At 42.2% G+C, this 17,392-nt stretch overlaps 2 protein-coding genes across 4 annotated transcripts in view; one reads left to right on the forward strand and one right to left on the reverse strand.

The window, feature by feature from the left end:
* Positions 1-17,392, reverse strand: part of LOC133015148 (histone H4-like) — a 77,147-nt gene that overhangs the window by 493 nt on the left and 59,262 nt on the right. The window contains exon 1 of one of the 2 annotated variants that reach the window (XM_061082286.1): positions 8,147-8,158. The exons of the other annotated variant lie outside the window; for it this stretch is intronic. Coding sequence (XP_060938269.1) covers positions 8,147-8,158 — 12 coding nt within the window. Of the gene's footprint in view, positions 1-8,146; positions 8,159-17,392 lie in introns of those variants that run through there. 2 annotated transcript variants of the gene reach the window in all.
* LOC133015150 (histone H2A-like) overlaps positions 6,906-17,392 on the forward strand; it is a 543,969-nt gene continuing 533,482 nt past the window's right edge. Inside the window, exons 1-2 of one of the 2 annotated variants that reach the window (XM_061082290.1) lie at positions 6,906-7,025; positions 7,131-7,404. In XM_061082290.1, coding sequence (XP_060938273.1) covers positions 6,936-7,025; positions 7,131-7,331 — 291 coding nt within the window. In that variant the 5' untranslated portion in view covers positions 6,906-6,935 and the 3' untranslated portion in view covers positions 7,332-7,404. Of the gene's footprint in view, positions 7,405-17,392 lie in introns of those variants that run through there. The other variant, XM_061082289.1, reaches the window with a different exon arrangement.

Below are 17,392 nucleotides of genomic sequence, written 5' to 3' on the forward strand. Positions count from 1 at the left end.
TGGATGTAGGACGGTAGATATTAAAGTCTGACACTTTAACAGTTTTGTGTAATAGTAGGACTGTATCACGTTTCCATCAAGTAGGAGGAGTGCCTGTGAAAAACACTGGGTTAAAATAAGAGTAACATTAGGACTGATTAGGGAAGTACTCAGACAATGTATGAATGTTGAGCAACCTTGAGTGAAAAACAGTGGTCACACAAAGAGTCAGCTCACGATTTATCCCTTTGCCCTCCTGTTAACTTCTTAAATAGCTTTTTATCTAAAACACAACCCCCAACCAAAAGTGAATGTAATATTCAAAAGTGTTAGTGCAGTGTCAAGCAGTGTAAGCACTTGATGCTTGTCTGAAACTGTTTTTGATAGTGTTATGAACATGCCCTTTTATAAGCAGTCCAAGGTGACAGTGTGGCTTTCTTCATCTTTCATTTGGCATCATTGGATACTGACCAGTTTTAAAATAGTAAATGGTTTTGTATTTATACAGCGCTCTTCTAGTCTTGATGACCACTCAAAGCGCTTTACAGTACAGTTTTACATTCAACCAATCACCCACACACATTCATACAGTGAATCTAATCGCAGCACCTTTTGCACCTCATGTCTGCTTGAAAGTGTTGTTGATTACAAACTGACATTCTGCTGGATTCTGTTTTACTTCATTCATCTGTTTTCATTTGCAGATATGGACCTTCACTGTAAAAAGCCCAACTTCAAAATCGTTGATCTAATTTTGTTTTCTGAGTTGAGTGAGCAAATATTTTTGAAAAATGTTGAGCTGACTTCAAGTTCCAAGTTTACAGATAAGTAATGCAGCTCACTGAAAATGTTAAGTTGAGGAAACTTCAAACAGTGATTAGCCACCTCTTGTTAGAACTAAGTTCACTGAGTAAGATATATATATATATATATATATATATCTTAATTTAAATAACACCTTTCAAAACAAAAGACACAAAGTGCTTTACAAAACAAGCAAGACATGTTTATATCATATGTCCTAACACACATACACACACACATACACAAGTTCATATATATATATATAATTTGTATATATATATTCAAATGATGTGTGTGTGGGGAGGGGGGCATATGTTCATATTTCTAAGTTTAAGTGTGTTTAGGAGTGCACCTGCGTGACGGGAAGTCACAACCTAGTCAGTGTCTCCGCGCATGCGCATTTTCAAGCACCGGTCAGCCCGACGGAGCATGTCCGCACATGTCCCAGTTCTGCTGGCGCTCCGCCTCGCTCTTCTCCAGCTCACATGAACCAGGTACGACTCTGTGCTCCAGTTACCGCTTGTTTGCTGCTTATTCTGCCACCCGTTGTCTTTTGAATGTAAAAGTTCACAACGTTTACAAAGCTTCTTGTAGAAGCTATCCATAGAAGCTAACTGTAGAAACTACCCCTCCGTGCTAAAGCTAAGAAACTACCCACGTGTTACGCTATTGGCTTATAGAGGGAGTGTGCGCATTGCTGTGTGTTTTAAAGGTTGTACTTTCCATGCACACGCACAACTTTTTGACTACGATTGCAGTGTTAGCATGCTAATACTTAGCTGCAAACTGCTGTGCTAGTTGAAGCGGTGCCACTTCCAGACGTTACAGTTAACGTCAGCCCGTGTGCATGTGACGTTCATCTAAGTACTTGTCCTTGTGATAAAACACAAAAAGCTTGTATATGTATAAATATGATTATAATTTTTATTATTATACTGATGTATTGTTTTTAATGAACCCCTCACCCCCTACATTCTGTCAAGTTTGAGGAGAGGGCTGCAGTAAGGCTTTTGTGAAAGTTATTATCAAAACATCATTTGTTGACTTACAAATAGCCAACGATGAAGTTTAAATAATGGGAGCTTTTTATGTTAATTGATTCATGTTCTTTATATATGCATGCCAGGGTATATGTCATCTTTTAATGTCTCTCCTTTTGTAATCAAAGCTAGGGTGGTATTACTATTTGACAAAATGAATTACTTAAGTTTTTGTGAAAGTTTAATAATTGTTTTAAAATTGAAATAGTTAAATTGATCTCCGATTTGTATGCATTTTGGTCTCTTAGTCATGTAATGTGTGCGGAGAATATGATCAGAATGTCTGTCTTGACCACCGCAGCAACCATATTTAACATGTCTTTGAACACTCTCTCCTCTCTTTTTTAGAATTACTTAAGTGGAACTGGGAAATGTTCTTCTCATTGGACGCACACTCATTCATCACAGTTGATAAAGCTGTCCAGATCACTTGAAGCACTTGGAAAAGGCCTCAGGGCCCTTCTGGACATCTTCGATGACCAGGAAATGTAAGTAGGAGATTAATGCAGGGTTCTCCCTACGTTCACACATCATATATTTGGTTAACGATGCCTTAATACTAGTGGTGGGGGAAAAAAATCAATTCTGTTCAGTATTGCGTTATTTTGCGCACGCAATTATATCGATAGAGAAGCACAAAGTATTGCAATATTTTTTTTTATTTTTGTATTTTTATACTTTATTGACAATTTTTGCAATATTTAATTATATATGAAACAGCCCCTGGCTGGCAAAGCATGACGAAGAGAGTTCCAGAGTTTAAAAGATACCTGAGCATTCCAGGCACTAGTGTGTCTGCTGAAAGGATGTTCTCCACTGCAGGAGAAATAGTTACGGCCCAGTGGAGCACTTTAACATCTGAGCATGTTGACCAACTCCTTTTTCTGTTAGATATGTCAATATTCCCAAATGAATTAAACATTTTGGTTCATGACCTTGCAGCCAACTGGACTGGACTCTAGCAGTACACATTTTTGTTTATTTTTATTAGTACTCTATTACGTCTGCTTCATGTTACTGTATTGTATTCAAATAATTGTAAGTTATGTGCTGGGAGCTCAGCGTTCATGTGAGAGGTCTCCTATTCAGAAAATAATTACAAAGGTCCTGTGTCCTGAATGTTCAAGGACATAGTTTTTGCATTACCCTTTCTTAGTTTTTGCACTTCAGTTAATGTGTAGAAGACAATGTTGCTCACAGAATATAATGTGACATTTGAAGTGAGATGAGCAGTCTTATTTTCCTAATTTTTTGTAAAAGCCCTTGAATAATACGGGGGACATGAATCGCAATATATTGCAGAATCAAATCGCAATACTTGCTGTATCGCAATATGTTAAGAATCGCAATAATATTGAATCGTGGCCCAAATTTCGCAATACTATCGAATCGTCACATTTTTGCCAATTCCCAACCCTATTTAATATACAGGTGGTCAAGCAAGCAACAGAATATTTTTTTTTTTTACACTTCGCTTCGTGCTGTTACTGAACATTATCCTTACCTTTCCTGTGGAATATGATGGTTAGTAATATCAAAAAAAATATGTTGCCCATGTTTACATGGGGAAAACCATGGTTCATGTAGTTGTTGAATATCTCTGCATCAAGCACATGCTACCAATGCTGTTAAAAATTGCTCTAGAAAACAAATAAACATCAGTTTTGCGAAAATGAAAGACTGATTTTATTTTCTGGCCATGTGATATATTTTTTTTTTCATTTTGTATCTTTCAGACAACTGACGTGCTTGCACAAAGAAAGGCCACAGATCTCAGAAGTCTGACTTTCTTTATGAGGGAGGAGCCAGACAACTCTCTGAAGACATGTCTGGTAAGACAACTTTGGTTTATGTTATATTTTCATGTTTGACTGCTTGGGCATTATTAATATACAACGGGCCAGTAAATCTCTGGTTAGAGAACAGACTAATTTGATCGCAATTTGCCATAAAACAAATCCATGATTTTATCTATGAATTTAAAAATATCGTTCACTGAAAAATGGAATTATTTACTCACCACTGTGCTGATGGAGGGGTGGGTGAAGTGTTTGAGTCAACAGAAATTCAAATTCGACTTGGAATGTCATTTACACCATATTTTAAGCCTAAAAGTCTGCTTGCAGAAGTAGTGATGCTAACACGCACTCCATACGCCCCTCGGGTGCGAGAGCTTGTGTGCAGATGTGAATGCGGCAATAGAGGAACATATCAGAGCACATGGAGTCGAAAAAGTTTTATTGGGCTTACAGATACTTGGATGACACCATAGCAGCAGTAATGAGGCACTTTACATTTTTTTCTGTTTTGCCAGTTACTTCAATTGCCTGCAACGTTGTTTACCCCTGAAACACCAAAAGTGTTTTGTGGACTCAAACACTTCACCCATCCCTCTATCATAGTGGTGTGTAAATAATACGTAATTTTTCCTTTTTCGCTGGATCTATCACTTTTAAGAACTAATATCATTGGTCCACAAGTGAGCAAGATCAGTATACCTTGGAAACTGCAAAGTGGAAAGTTTCACATCAAGAAAACACATCAAGAAAATAATGGCAAATTTGGCACAAATATTTACATAGACCTATTAATGGGGGGGATGAAAACTTTAAAGAATAAAATAATATTTCTTTTAGTCTGTTTGTTTTTCTGTAGGATACAGACTCAGAGGAAATGTGTGTTTCGAGCACGATGCTGACCCTGTGTGCCACCGTCGCTACAGCGACGTCCCGCATCTCAGCTTGGCAGACAATGATTCACCAATGTGTCTGGCTCGATCTTTCAAACCTGTCGGAGGGGCTGAGGAAGGAGCTCCTGGGGGCTCCCATCAGTCCGGGCGGACTCTTCGGGCCGCGGCAGCAGACTGCTCTCGACGAGATGCAGAAGACTGCAGATGAGGCTGACAAGTTTAGGAGGCACCTGTATCGGGCCTCCCGTCCAAGCAGAGAACAGGATCACCGGCGAGATCACTGAGTTCCTTCGCATCAACGGCCGAGGCGTCCCGCGACAGCTCCTCGTCCCCCCGCCCCGCCTGTCCAGCCCCCTCCTCTACCTCCTCGTTCGGGCCCACCGGCGTCTGCACGGCAGGCACCGCGGTGGGAGAAGAGCCGACGGCCTGGTACCTGGTCCAACCCGCTGGAGGAACCCCCCATGAAACAGGGGAGGAGATTCTGACATTTTGGGGGGGATATGTTTATTTTGAATGTGGAAAGTTTTGGAATAACACATCCTGATCCGCACAGACAACAAGGCGACGGCAGCCTACATGAATCGCCAAGGAGGAGTGCGCTCCGCGCAGCTGCTGAACATAGCGAGGCGGCTGCTGCTGTGGACACACACACACTTCCTGTCAGTCAGAGCAGTGTATATTCCCGGTGTTCTGAACACGGGAGCGGACATCATGTCGAGGGGAGGTCCTCGACACGGAGATTGGAGCCTTCATCCCGATATGGTGATTCAGATTTGGAGCAGGTTCGGCAAAGCAGAGGTGGATCTGTTCGCCTCTCGAGGAAACGCACAGTGCGCTCTGTGGTTTTCTCTGAGCGTGCGGGACAACCCTCCGCTGGGAGTGGACGCGTTAGCGCATCGGCCGTGGCCCAGGATGCTTCTTTACGCTTTTCCACCGGGTCCTTTGATTCCACGGTTCTTGGATCGAGTTCTAGAGGAACGGCTGTCAGCCATCCTCGTAGCTCCGGAGCGCACGGGCTCGTCATGGTTTCCATGTCTGCAACAGCTGATCTCGGGGTTGCCATGGGAGGGGGGACGCTCTCTCTCAGGCAGGAGGAGCGATCAGGAATTACCCGGTGATAGGTCAGCGTCTGTGGGCCTGGCCGCTGAACGGGAACATTTAGAGAGGCTGGGTCTCTCCCAAGATGTTGTGCGCACTATCCAGGGCGCCAGGGCCGCATCTACCAGAGCTTCATACACATCCAAATGGAGCGCTTTTCAGTGTTGGTGTGTAGACAGGAGTCTGGAGCCCACGGTGTGTCCCCTGCCTCAGGTGTTGTCATTCCTCCAGTTTTTGATGGATAGGAATTTGGCTTTCAGCACAGTTAAGACATACGCTGCTGCTATTTCTTCCTGTCATGAGGGTTTCGGTGGCAGAACAGTGTTCAGTCATCCTCTGACGAAACTATTCCTGAGGGGAGTGAGAAGAGACAGGCCAGTGTCATGTTCCTTGGCCCCTCAGTGGGATTTAGCACTGGTTTTACGTGCATTGGTGAAAGCTCCTTTTGAACCATTGGAGCAAATTCCGCTTAAATTACTGTCAGTCAAAACAGCTCTGCTGTTGGCTTTGACATCTGCAAAGAGAGTTTGTGATTTGTCTGCTCTCTCTGTGGCACCTTCATGTCTTCGGATCCAAGGAGATTGCAGCTCGGCTATTCTACGCCCTAATCCTGCTTTTAAGCATAAAAGCATCACATGCTCTTTCAGATCAAGAGTGATCACTTTGGAGGGGTTTTTCCCACCCGCTCACAATTCAGAGGAAGAGGTCACTTCCCATCTTCTCTGTCCTGTGCGTGCGCTGGCCTGTTATGTGGCGCGCACAGCCGTGGTGAGACGCACACAGCGTCTGAATTTCCTCCTCTGCGGCTTTGCATGGAGGAATGACAGTGGGGGATATCTGCACTGCAGCTTCCTGGTCTTCCCCCTGTTCTTTCATCCGCTTTTACCTGCGGGATGTTTCCAGTTTCTACATGACTCACTCTGTACTGAGTGTTTTGTCAGAGTGATGGTTTATTGGATGTCTCTGTACGATGCTCTCCCTCCCATCTGTAGAGCTGGGGAGAGCTGTCTGACTTTTACTCTGTATTTTCTGGACTGTTACAGCGCGTAATGTTTGTTTCCCACGTCATACAGCAGTAGAATTTTCCTGACCATTCCACCATGGAATATTCTTCATATTCCTTACGACGCCTGGAATGGTTGATGGTTATAAGGCAGATGTGTTTATGCTTGTGGTGCTGTACAGACCCAGTGAGGCATTGACTACATCAAGCTTCACCTTTAACCCACTAGCGATAGCCTTAAAGGGCTGTGCCTATACTCATAGAATCTAGAGTTACAATATGTTACTAACGTTTCTCTTAACGTGTTTTAAGGAACCAATCTATGTCCATCATGTCAGGCAGAGGCAAAACCGGCGGAAAGGCCAGAGCCAAGGCAAAGACCCGCTCTTCCCGCGCTGGGCTCCAGTTCCCCGTCGGTCGTTTTCACAGGCTGCTGCGTAAAGGCAACTACGCACATCGCGTTGGTGCCGGCGCCCCCGTCTACCTGGCGGCAGTGCTGGAGTACCTGACCGCTGAGATCCTGGAGCTGGCTGGAAACGCCGCCCGCGACAACAAGAAGAGCCGTATCATCCCCCGCCACCTGCAGCTGGCCGTCTGCAACGACGAGGAGCTCAACAAACTCCTGGGCGGAGTGACCATCGCTCAGGGCGGCGTGCTGCCCAACATCCAGGCTGTTCTGTTGCCCAAGAAGACCGAGAAGGCCCCCAAGTCCAAGTAAAGCAAAGCCGCTTGAGACCATCGACACAAAGGCTCTTTTAAGAGCTACTCACTCACCTCCAAAGAGCAAAACTCCTCATGTCACTCATCAACTTGAAAAATACACAAGCTGAAGTCATTTAGCCGTGCCTAAATGACTTATGCTAGCACATTAGCGATCTATATTGGTGTAGTTTCTATGTGTAAGACTTTCCTGTCATTTAGTGAGGAAACCAGCCCTCACCATTTGGACTTAATATATAGAATACACACTTCAAATGTAAATATGTCTAAAGTACATGGATCCATGACATTAAAGTGACTTGTATATAACTCAAGATGAACAGTATGAATGAAAAAACATCACATATTAGTATTTGTCTAATGAAAAAAGGTTATGATAAGAAACGACTAAATTGTATTAAAGTGCCCCAGTAAACATGACAGTGATCCAGCATGCACAACATCAGGACCATTTAACTGGAACAGCTAAATGGAACTCAGCCGCCATCGTTATTATTGTATATATTATTTATTTTCTGCTTTTGACCCATCTATGTGAACACAGCAAACAGGACACAACAGACAGAGCAGTGGTTAGCCATGGACAGAGCAAGGGGAGCAGAATTTGGGGGAGTACGGGGCCTTGTTCAGGGGACATTGGGAATAGGGAAAGTCCTCTCAGACTTGAACAGATCCAGATCTGGTCCATCCTCTGGTCCAGGTATGTTTTTGTCAGTCCGTGGCCTCAAACCAGTGTCCTACTGGTCTGATGTCCGCCTTTTCTACCACTACCGCAGACCATAATAATACTTCAACATTTTTATAGACAAGCACAGACACTGTCATTGGTCAGTAAAAGTGATATCAAGAGCTGTGTTTTATTTTTGTGTATATTGTAATAGGATCTCCATTAACCAGTGAGTGAGTCAATAGGTCAGTCAGTCAGTCAGGGTCCAGAAGGCTGCAGTGTAAGGCCGTTTCCAAACTGCCGCAGAACAAGGGGACGTCAGTTGCTAACGCACGCTGTGGTGCGCACATACATACACATACAAAGGAGAGTGATTATGATTTGAAGGAAACTTTCTTTTAGATCTGAAAAACTAAATTGCTATTGATTTTCACTGGAGCACTCGGTGTTAATGATCATATGTGGACACACCCAAGCAGGGCCTTTGCCAAGTTTGGAAAAGCAATCGTCAGATGAGGGTAACTTATATTTACTTTTACAGAAGATCTATTGATATTTGTATGAAACAAATTAAATGAATCTTTTAATTATAAATCTGAGAAAAATGTCACCTGGAAAGAAGGCCCCAACGTCCAAGTCAAGCAAAGCTACTGTAAACCACAGACACAAAGGCTCTTTTAAGAGCCACACACTCACCTCTGGTTAAGAGCAAATCTCCTGATTTCAACCACCAACTTGTAAAATACACAAATCGGACTGTAGCATTCAATACGTATTCATTGGTGTAGTTTTTGTGTCAGATGTTCTTGTCAGTAAGTGAGGAAACCAGCACTAATCTGGAATCAAAATATAAACTAGAAAATTCCTCCTGCCGAGAAATTTCAAAAATGTTTGCCTTCTGCGGCCGGGTCGGCGAGAGAAAGAGAGAAACTTGATCAGTAAGTGGCGCTATCACTAAAACTGCATACACACTCACAGATATCTTCAGGTCAGGGCTCTGATCATGTGACAGAATTTTGGGCGGGTGACGCTTGCGGGGCTTTGCCGTCCAGTTAGAAAAATTGGCCGACGCACGTAAGCACGTAAGAAGGGCTACGATAGCACGTAAGGGGCCCGGGAGGGCTCTTGCGCTTCCGGGCCCGTGAAAACGCAGAAACATGCTCCGGCCTTTAGGAAATAAACAGCGTGGACTTCTTCTGATTACTCGTGAGGTAGGCTTCTCCAAGCTTGTCTTCCGTTGCGCCACCTACTGTTCTGGGGGTGAATTGTTTTCACGGACAACTTTAAATGAAAAAGTGTGCGTCCGATCTGTCCATTCGTCCGTCCGTAACGGATTACGGAGTAGCATAATGGAGCCTTGAGAGAGTGACAGATTGGACCTGAGGGGAAGTCCCGAAAAAAATGCTCTTATTCAAAATCTATAACTCCTATCTGTGAAATGAAAACGCCGTGACAATCACAAGACTTGGACGAACAAATACATATTTATATTGTTGTTAAGAGTAAAAAAATGAGGCTGTAAACCGTTGCCAAGAGGTGCCAGCCACGAGGCGGCACCCATAATAAGACATACTTCAAATTTCAATATGCCTAATGTACATGTATCCAAGGCATTAAAGGGACCTGCATGTATTTGTCAAGATGAACAGTATAAATGCACAAACAACCCATCTTAATATTTGTCAAATGAAAAAGAAAGTAGTGTGGGTACAACAGATTAAATGTATTCAACTTCTTCACATTCTGCATGATGCAAATCTAGGGGAAGAGGTAATGATATTTATTTATTACTAACTTTATTATTTACAGAGTAATGTATTCATAAACAATAACCTTGATGATAGGTTATAAAAGTTAGGTGATGTGATACCAGTCACATGTGTGATTATAGACGGGTTTCACATGAGACAGGTTTTCATTCAAAACATTGACCAGGTCCTCTGTTAAAGTGCCCAAGTAAACATGACAGTGATCCAGCATGCAAAACACCAGTACCATGAAACTGGAGCAGCTAAATAGAACTCAGCCATCATTTTTATTTCGTATTTTCTCTTGTGATTCTTCTGGTGTGACAGTGATGAGGCTGTCCTGAACGACAGTGCATGGAGCTCTGTCATGTTGAGATATCTATGTTTTGTTCTTTATCTTATGACTATATTTTACCTAAATCCTGTGAATAAATATTAGCTGTATAGTCTATAGAATCAATAATACTACAACTGTTTCTTTTAATTGGAATGATGTATACCTTTTTGACTCAGACGCAGGGTCAGACACAGAGCACAACCACAGGCAGAGCAACGAAACAGGAATCAGACTTAGCAACCAAATGTTAACCATGCACATGAGAGAGGATGTCTCAGAATTAATACAATGAAGTACTTCATGAAATATTGTGAGAAAAAGATATGAAAACCTCCTCTAAGTCTAATCTGCTGTGTCTCTCCGCTGTGGCAGACTCCCTGTTTGATAAGGGCACAGTAGTGGGACACCTGGTCGATTGGATTTCCATTACAAGTGAGATGCTTGCAAAAAACTGCACTTTGAGGAGACAGTATACATCTGGCCAATTGCTGAGTTCCCTCAAGGAAAGAACTGCCTCTGTGTTGCACCCTGTGTCTTTACAAATACTGTGGACTTAGGATGAGGGGGGCTTCTTCTCGACATGATCCAGTGAACCTGGTGACGTGTCCGGCAGAACCCCAGAGACTCTCTGTAAGTATTGTTCTTATACAATAAACTTATTACTGTGAAACATTTGAACATTGAACTTGTCTAAATTATTAACCTTTCCCACTTGAACCTCAAATCTACGAACACGCTGTCTGGTCCGGATGGGACCGGGCTCAACAGTCACCATCTGAATGGTTTGGATTCCGCAATACATGTTTTGAGCACTGAAGTTTAGTCTTGTTCCCCAGAGGAGCGTGACTCTGGATCAATTCAATCAGAACCTGCACTTGTTTTCTGAACTTTCAACCACTTTTCAGGTTCTTCTTCAAAGAACTCAAATATCTTCGGTGTCATTATGTGGGCTAAGATTGTAATGTTGGTCATGAGATGACCCTTTGGCCAGTTCCTTTAACTGATGAACACCCTGAGGTGCAATTGAAAGCTGAAAAAAAAGAGGATAGTTGGACCTTTTGAAATACCATGATACATGTTTGACAAGAACAAAACAAATGAACAATCAAGGTCCGCGGTACATCTTGTTCTCCACACTCACAGTATATGAAGAGAGTGGTGCGCACGTAAAGGACACGTGTGTGTTCTTCATAGCAACAAATGTAGTGGCTCAGTGATTTTATATATGCACTAATTTAATGTGTCTGTGTGTATATACAGTGCAGTGAAAAAATATTTCCCCCCTCTCTGGTTTCTTATCTTTTGGCATATTTGTCACACTTAAATGTTTCAGATCATCAAACAAATTTTAATATTAGACAAAGATAACCCAGGTAAATAAAAATTTAGTTTTTAAATGATGATTTCATTCATTAAGGGAAAAAAGCTATCCTAACCTACCTGGCACTATGTTAAAAAGTAATTGCCCCCTCTTGATAAATCATGAATGAACTGTGCTTAACCACATTTTTTGGAAAGCTGAGTTAAATGTCACTAGCCACACCCAGGCCTGATTTCTGCCAGACCTGTTGAAGCAAGAAATCACTTAAATAGAACCTGTCTGACAAAGTGAAGTAGGCTAAAAGATCTCAAAAAGCAACACATCATGCCGCGATCTAAAGAAATTCAAAAACAGATGAGAAACTTATTGAAAGTTATTGACATGTATCAGTCTGGAAAGGGTTACAAAGCCATTTCTAAGGCTTTGGAACTTCAGCAACCACGGTGAGAGCCATTATCCACAAATGGAGAAGACTTGGAACAGTGGTGAACCTTCCCACGAATGGCCGGCCTACCAAAATAACCCCAAGAGCACATCCACGACTCATCCAGGAGAGGGTTCCATCCTTTCACCAAGTTTCATGACAATCCGTTCAGCAGTTTTCGGTTAATCCTGCTGACAAACAAACAGACGGACAGGGGGGGAAATATCACATCCTTGGTAGAGGTTAAGAATTCCTATTGCCAGACAAAAGTGTCAATATTGGACAATTCTAAAAAACTCAGTCTGTGCACGTCAGTTATGGTGTTTGGGAATCACAGAGCAACTTACACACTTAATTAAACTCTCTCCTGTATAAAGTAAGATGTGTCTGTCACCCATCCACCGCCCTCACCTTGTACACCTCTACTTTGTAGATTGGATTCAGATCACACACAGACATACAGCGTCTGCCCCACCACCACCATTCCGCCGACGTGCTGCTGTATCAGGCAGAGCAGGCAGGGAGTCAGGGAGCAGTAGCAGGGCTGGGACTCTCAAAGACCCACTCGATCTCCTCATTGATCCCCTCCTGACACGGCCTAGTAAAGATGTTATCCAACAGTCAGAGCGGAGCAGATTTGTAATCTTTGACAAAATGAATGCAAACAGTGAATTTATGCAAATAAAACAAGCCTCTAGAAGACGAGCAAAGAAGAACACTTTGAAATAGGATTTCTCACCAACAGTGGATCTGTTCTAAGGACGCAGACACTGAAATCCCACGGAGCAATAACGCACTCCTAGATGAGCATTGCACCGCAGCACAGGCGACCACTTGTTTCTGATTATCTGCTGTGCAGCGTGCAGCATTTTGCAGAGTCATCCACCTGTTGTTTTATTAGACTTCCCTCTATTTTCTTTCATGGGTCAGCTCATTGAGGCCTATCAGTGCAGGCCATCTGTGATAAGAGAAGATAAATATCTTCTCACACAGAGACGTGTAGCTAAGGTCATCATAAGGAAAAAGGTCTTGTCTTGCATCAGACAGCTGAACAAAACAAGTGCCACCATTAACACTCATTACTTGGTGATTGTGACCTATTAGTTGTTCACTATCTGATGTGGGCATCAAGCGCAGGGCTGTGTTAACCTGTCACCAAAAAAAACAACACATTGCCAAGCTCAGGGGATAAACTCTGCATTTAAAAGAGCAATAAGGATTCATAAAACCTTTACGATCTCTGAGCAGCAAGAAGAGCCCTGATGACTGTGCTGCTTTAAAGACAAGGGTTGGAAGGGGTGTGGCTGCATTTCATTCATATCTCCATCCGAGAATGGCTGAGCGCACCATTCATGAGTCAACAAAATGTTATTGGAAAAAGTAAGAAAAGAAAATTGTCATGAAATGATGTGTTATGATCGAAAACAAGTTAATTGTGGAGAACCTGGAAAACTACAAAGATATAGAAAATAAAAACTGAGGGTTAAGTTGAAAGAATAACTTAGGCTTCAAATAATTCTTTGTCATTTTTCTTTAATGTCTCAGTGTCAGTGGTCATACATTCCCTTGCTGTCTTTAACTGTTGCAAAGGTGAAAGATGCACAAAAGGCACGCAACCCAGAGCCGTTATGTTGCGATATGGAGTTCTAGTCTGTCCGCCACCAAGTCTGCTGTATTGTTTTCTTATCAGCTCTCAGCCAAAATTATTTCCTCAATGTGTCTGCCTGTAGCAGCTCTATCTCGCTCATCCCTCTGACCCCAGATTGATACCGTGTTAATATACAACCGAGGAGGGAGGAACATTCCCCGGGGAGGTGGCAGAGGAACTTACAAATGTGTTCAGATTTGAAGAGGTGACTTGTTTCTAGTGTCTCTAGCATTGTCTTATCCTGAACAGGCACCAAGGGATACAACTGAAAGTCAGTGTCATCAGGACTTTTGAAGGTTTTTTCTCCATCTCTTCATCAGAAGGCACAAAAAAGGAGGGACAGGCAAAAAGACAACAAGTGAGTTAAGTGATCATGAGGGTGACCAAGCAGATGCTGTCTCTGACCTGTATCATCCTGCACTGCCTGGGCAATGGGATGACGCTCATCGGGGTCTACCTGCTATCCGTGCAGACCGAGTTAAAGTTGACCTGGAAGACCCTCCCTGCCTATATGTTGATCATCTTGGGCCTCATGGTGGTCCTCATAGGGTTCCTCTGGAACATCTGTCACAGCCTGAAGAGCAAGATGTTCCAGAGAGAAGGACCTGAGCAGCAGATCCAAATCTACACCATTGACAGGTAATTTTTATAAGAATGACAACACTGTAATTTGACTTTAATGAAAAACATTGAATGAAATAACCTTTTTTTTGTGTGTAAAATATGGAACTTTTAAGCATTTTAATCTCACTAAATTTTGCATAAAAGTAGTTACGTAAAGTAAGAATAGTGCTTTGTGTTGGAAACCACAGGAAAAATGTCACATCAAAACTTGTAACTTTTAAAAATGTTCACATATATGCTATCTATCTCTAATCTCATTTTAACCCTTGTTCTATTTTTTTATGTGAATCAACATTTGGCTTGGAACAACAGATAATGCATATCTTTACAAATTAGTTCGGTCTCTTTTTCTGATGATAAATCTTGTTTAATCATGTGCAACAAAAAGTGAACACCCAGTCTTTTCATCTGCAGACCAGCCTCCTTTCCCCCGTCGTACGAGGACTCCCAGGCAGGCCGGGTCTCTTCTGATCGACCCCCTGAGTCTGCGGTTGTGGATGTTGAGATGAGCCTCGCTCCTCCTCTGTACAGCCAGGACAGCTCAGACGCCCCGGACTGCACGTGGAGCTGGGAGCAACCTCCTCGGTACAGTCAGGTGGAGCAGCAGGGACAGGAGGGTGCAGAGGAGCTGAGGGGGGAAACGTTGTCCCCCCACTGACTGAGAGATGAGATGTCCACCAGTTCCTGAAAAAATAGAAAAGACGCGTCGATGGATGGCTCGGCTGCCAACGATGGCCCACAGAGACGTGTTCACCTTTGTGCCATGGATCCACATCCAGCTCTTAACCTCTGAACTCTATGGACTGAACAAACTGCTCAGGCTTGTTTCAGCCCAGAGGTATTAATAGAAGTACTGGCTGTTCAGGTAAACTGTGGATCTGCGTTGATGTTACTCTAAATCCGTGGTTCCTTAACAGTATCAACCTGTCCAATGGATGGATGTGTGAATTGACTAATATACTTGTATATATTTTTTTACCTGCACTGCATTTGCGCACTATTGAAATAAAACTTTCCTTCATGTGTTAAATTAAATGACGCCTGTCCTTTTGAACAGGGGTCTTGTGTGTTATAGAATAAAAAACCCAGGTCCTCAAAATGTTTCTCTTATATTTAGCCAACCTTGGGATAATTTCTATTTACACTTTTTAAGATATTTTTTATATAATTACAATTCATCACTTCATAATTTAGCCTTCATTACTACATTACTTTTACAATTAGATCAAACCAACAACCATACACTTTTAAGTTAAGTATATGCATATATTCTACAACTATACAAACTACTAGGCATCTATAACTCAAACCCTTCTTGGTTTGAGGTGACAGTGGTGGCCCCTCCCAAATGAGGATTTGTCAAGTAAAAATCATTGTGCAGATTTTTCCAAGTGGCTGGAAAACAAAACATGAAGACTGACTATTGAATATAAGGAACAACAGATATACAGTATATCTGATGCACTGAGCTGGTGATTACAATCTGGACTTTGTGAAATAAGTTTACCCTCAATAAAACTGTGGCCAGAGTAATTTATAGATAACATGATCAACTAACTGCTAAGTGGATGTATGAAAACAGTGTTATTGGTCTTACACTTTTTAATAAAATAAAACAATTGCATTTGTTTGTCTACTGGTCCTTTCTGAGGTATCATAATATAATGTGTTTGCATGCTGTAGCAAGTCTTTTCACTTTTAACGTATGAAATCAGATATGCTAACAGGCTGTTTTAACAGATTACGAGTACTCACTCGGAAGTGCACTTGACAGCTCAGTCGCGAAGTTCACCACAATAAAAACACTAGTGGAGCATTAATGTGCTCTGGTGTGCAACGTTGAAGCTTTTACATTTTTGACAACTGACACTGTTCAAATTGACAAAGTACTTTAAGAGTCACATTTTCATCTAATTCTTCTTCCTATTGAACACAAATCTCTGACACATGGATCCTCTCAGCTGAAACTCAAACCGTCTTCCAAGCAACAAATTGAAAAGGTAATCAAGTGGCATGGATCCTCATCCAGCTTAAGAAAGAACCATTGATTATGAAGCAGGGCATAATTAATGCCCTGCTTGATAATTCATTAAAAAACAATTAACTAAAGGATCAGCATTAATTTCTGCAGCAGTGCTGAAATGATCAGATCATCCTGCTTCCCAATATGGCAACTATGAGGCAATAACCTGTAATGGCTGACTGCGTGAACACATCCTTGCGGATATCCACTGGCATATCCTCAACTCATAATGACGGCAATCAGCTTGTTTATGAGATCTGCTCTCTGCGTCTCATTCAGGCCATATAAAGATAAAGCCTTGTCGTTCCTTAACGCTGCACAACACGGGTTCCCACACTCGGCCCCAAACAGGTGCTGCACTCACCAACCAAAAGCCAGTACTTCTCCTAAAGGATGTTCAATCACCACGCAAAGTATCCGCACAACACAAGGCTCTTAATTATGAGGACTTTGTTTGATTAAAATCCAAAATATGCCCGAGGGCAACATATCTCACTCTGATGTGTTTTTATTTGTCCCCATTAGAGCTGTTCGATTCAATAAGAAATAAAAGGCAACCGCTACACACACAAAAAAAAGTTAATTGGGATTTAAAAAAAAAAAAAAAGAAATAATATATTCAAATATGGTTATGTTGCATTCCCAAAGGCCTGAACTGACAAATTAAAGGAAAAGAGTAAAATCATTTTAGAATTCCTTTTCTTTTAAATTTGCTCTTCAGGCAGTAAACATGAGTGTGAAAACTCCCCACGTCTTCTTGCAGTGAGATATGCTTCCACTTCAAACACTGTAATTCCCTTCACTAGGGCGGCTGTGGCTGAGGGGTAGAGTGGTCGTCCTCCAACCTGAAGGTTGGCGGTTCGATCCCCAGTCTGAACCATCTGCATGCCGAAGTGTCCTTGGGAAAGATGCTGAACCCTCAATAGCCCCCCATAGAATAACAAAGTGCTGCAAGTAGATGCACTGTGTGAATGGGTGAATGTGAAACTGTACTGTAAAGTGGTTTGAGTGGTCTTCATCAGACTAGAAAAGCGCTATATAAATACAAATCCATTTACCATTACCACTATGTTGTATTAGCTGTGATGCAATGTGGCTTTTATTTTGACGCTTTGACAAAATGATGACTTCTGCATGAAATGCTTGTAAAGAAAAAAAAATACACTGTGACAATGTATATTGGTGAGAAAGGGAAGCAACATGAAAAGTGAACACTGCACCGTTATGCAAAAACCAGCGTGAGTTACAAAACGGACAATTTCTCTTT

The sequence above is a fragment of the Limanda limanda genome, chromosome 12 (genome assembly GCF_963576545.1).
Source record: "Limanda limanda chromosome 12, fLimLim1.1, whole genome shotgun sequence".
NCBI classification, from domain to species: Eukaryota; Metazoa; Chordata; class Actinopteri; order Pleuronectiformes; family Pleuronectidae; genus Limanda; species Limanda limanda.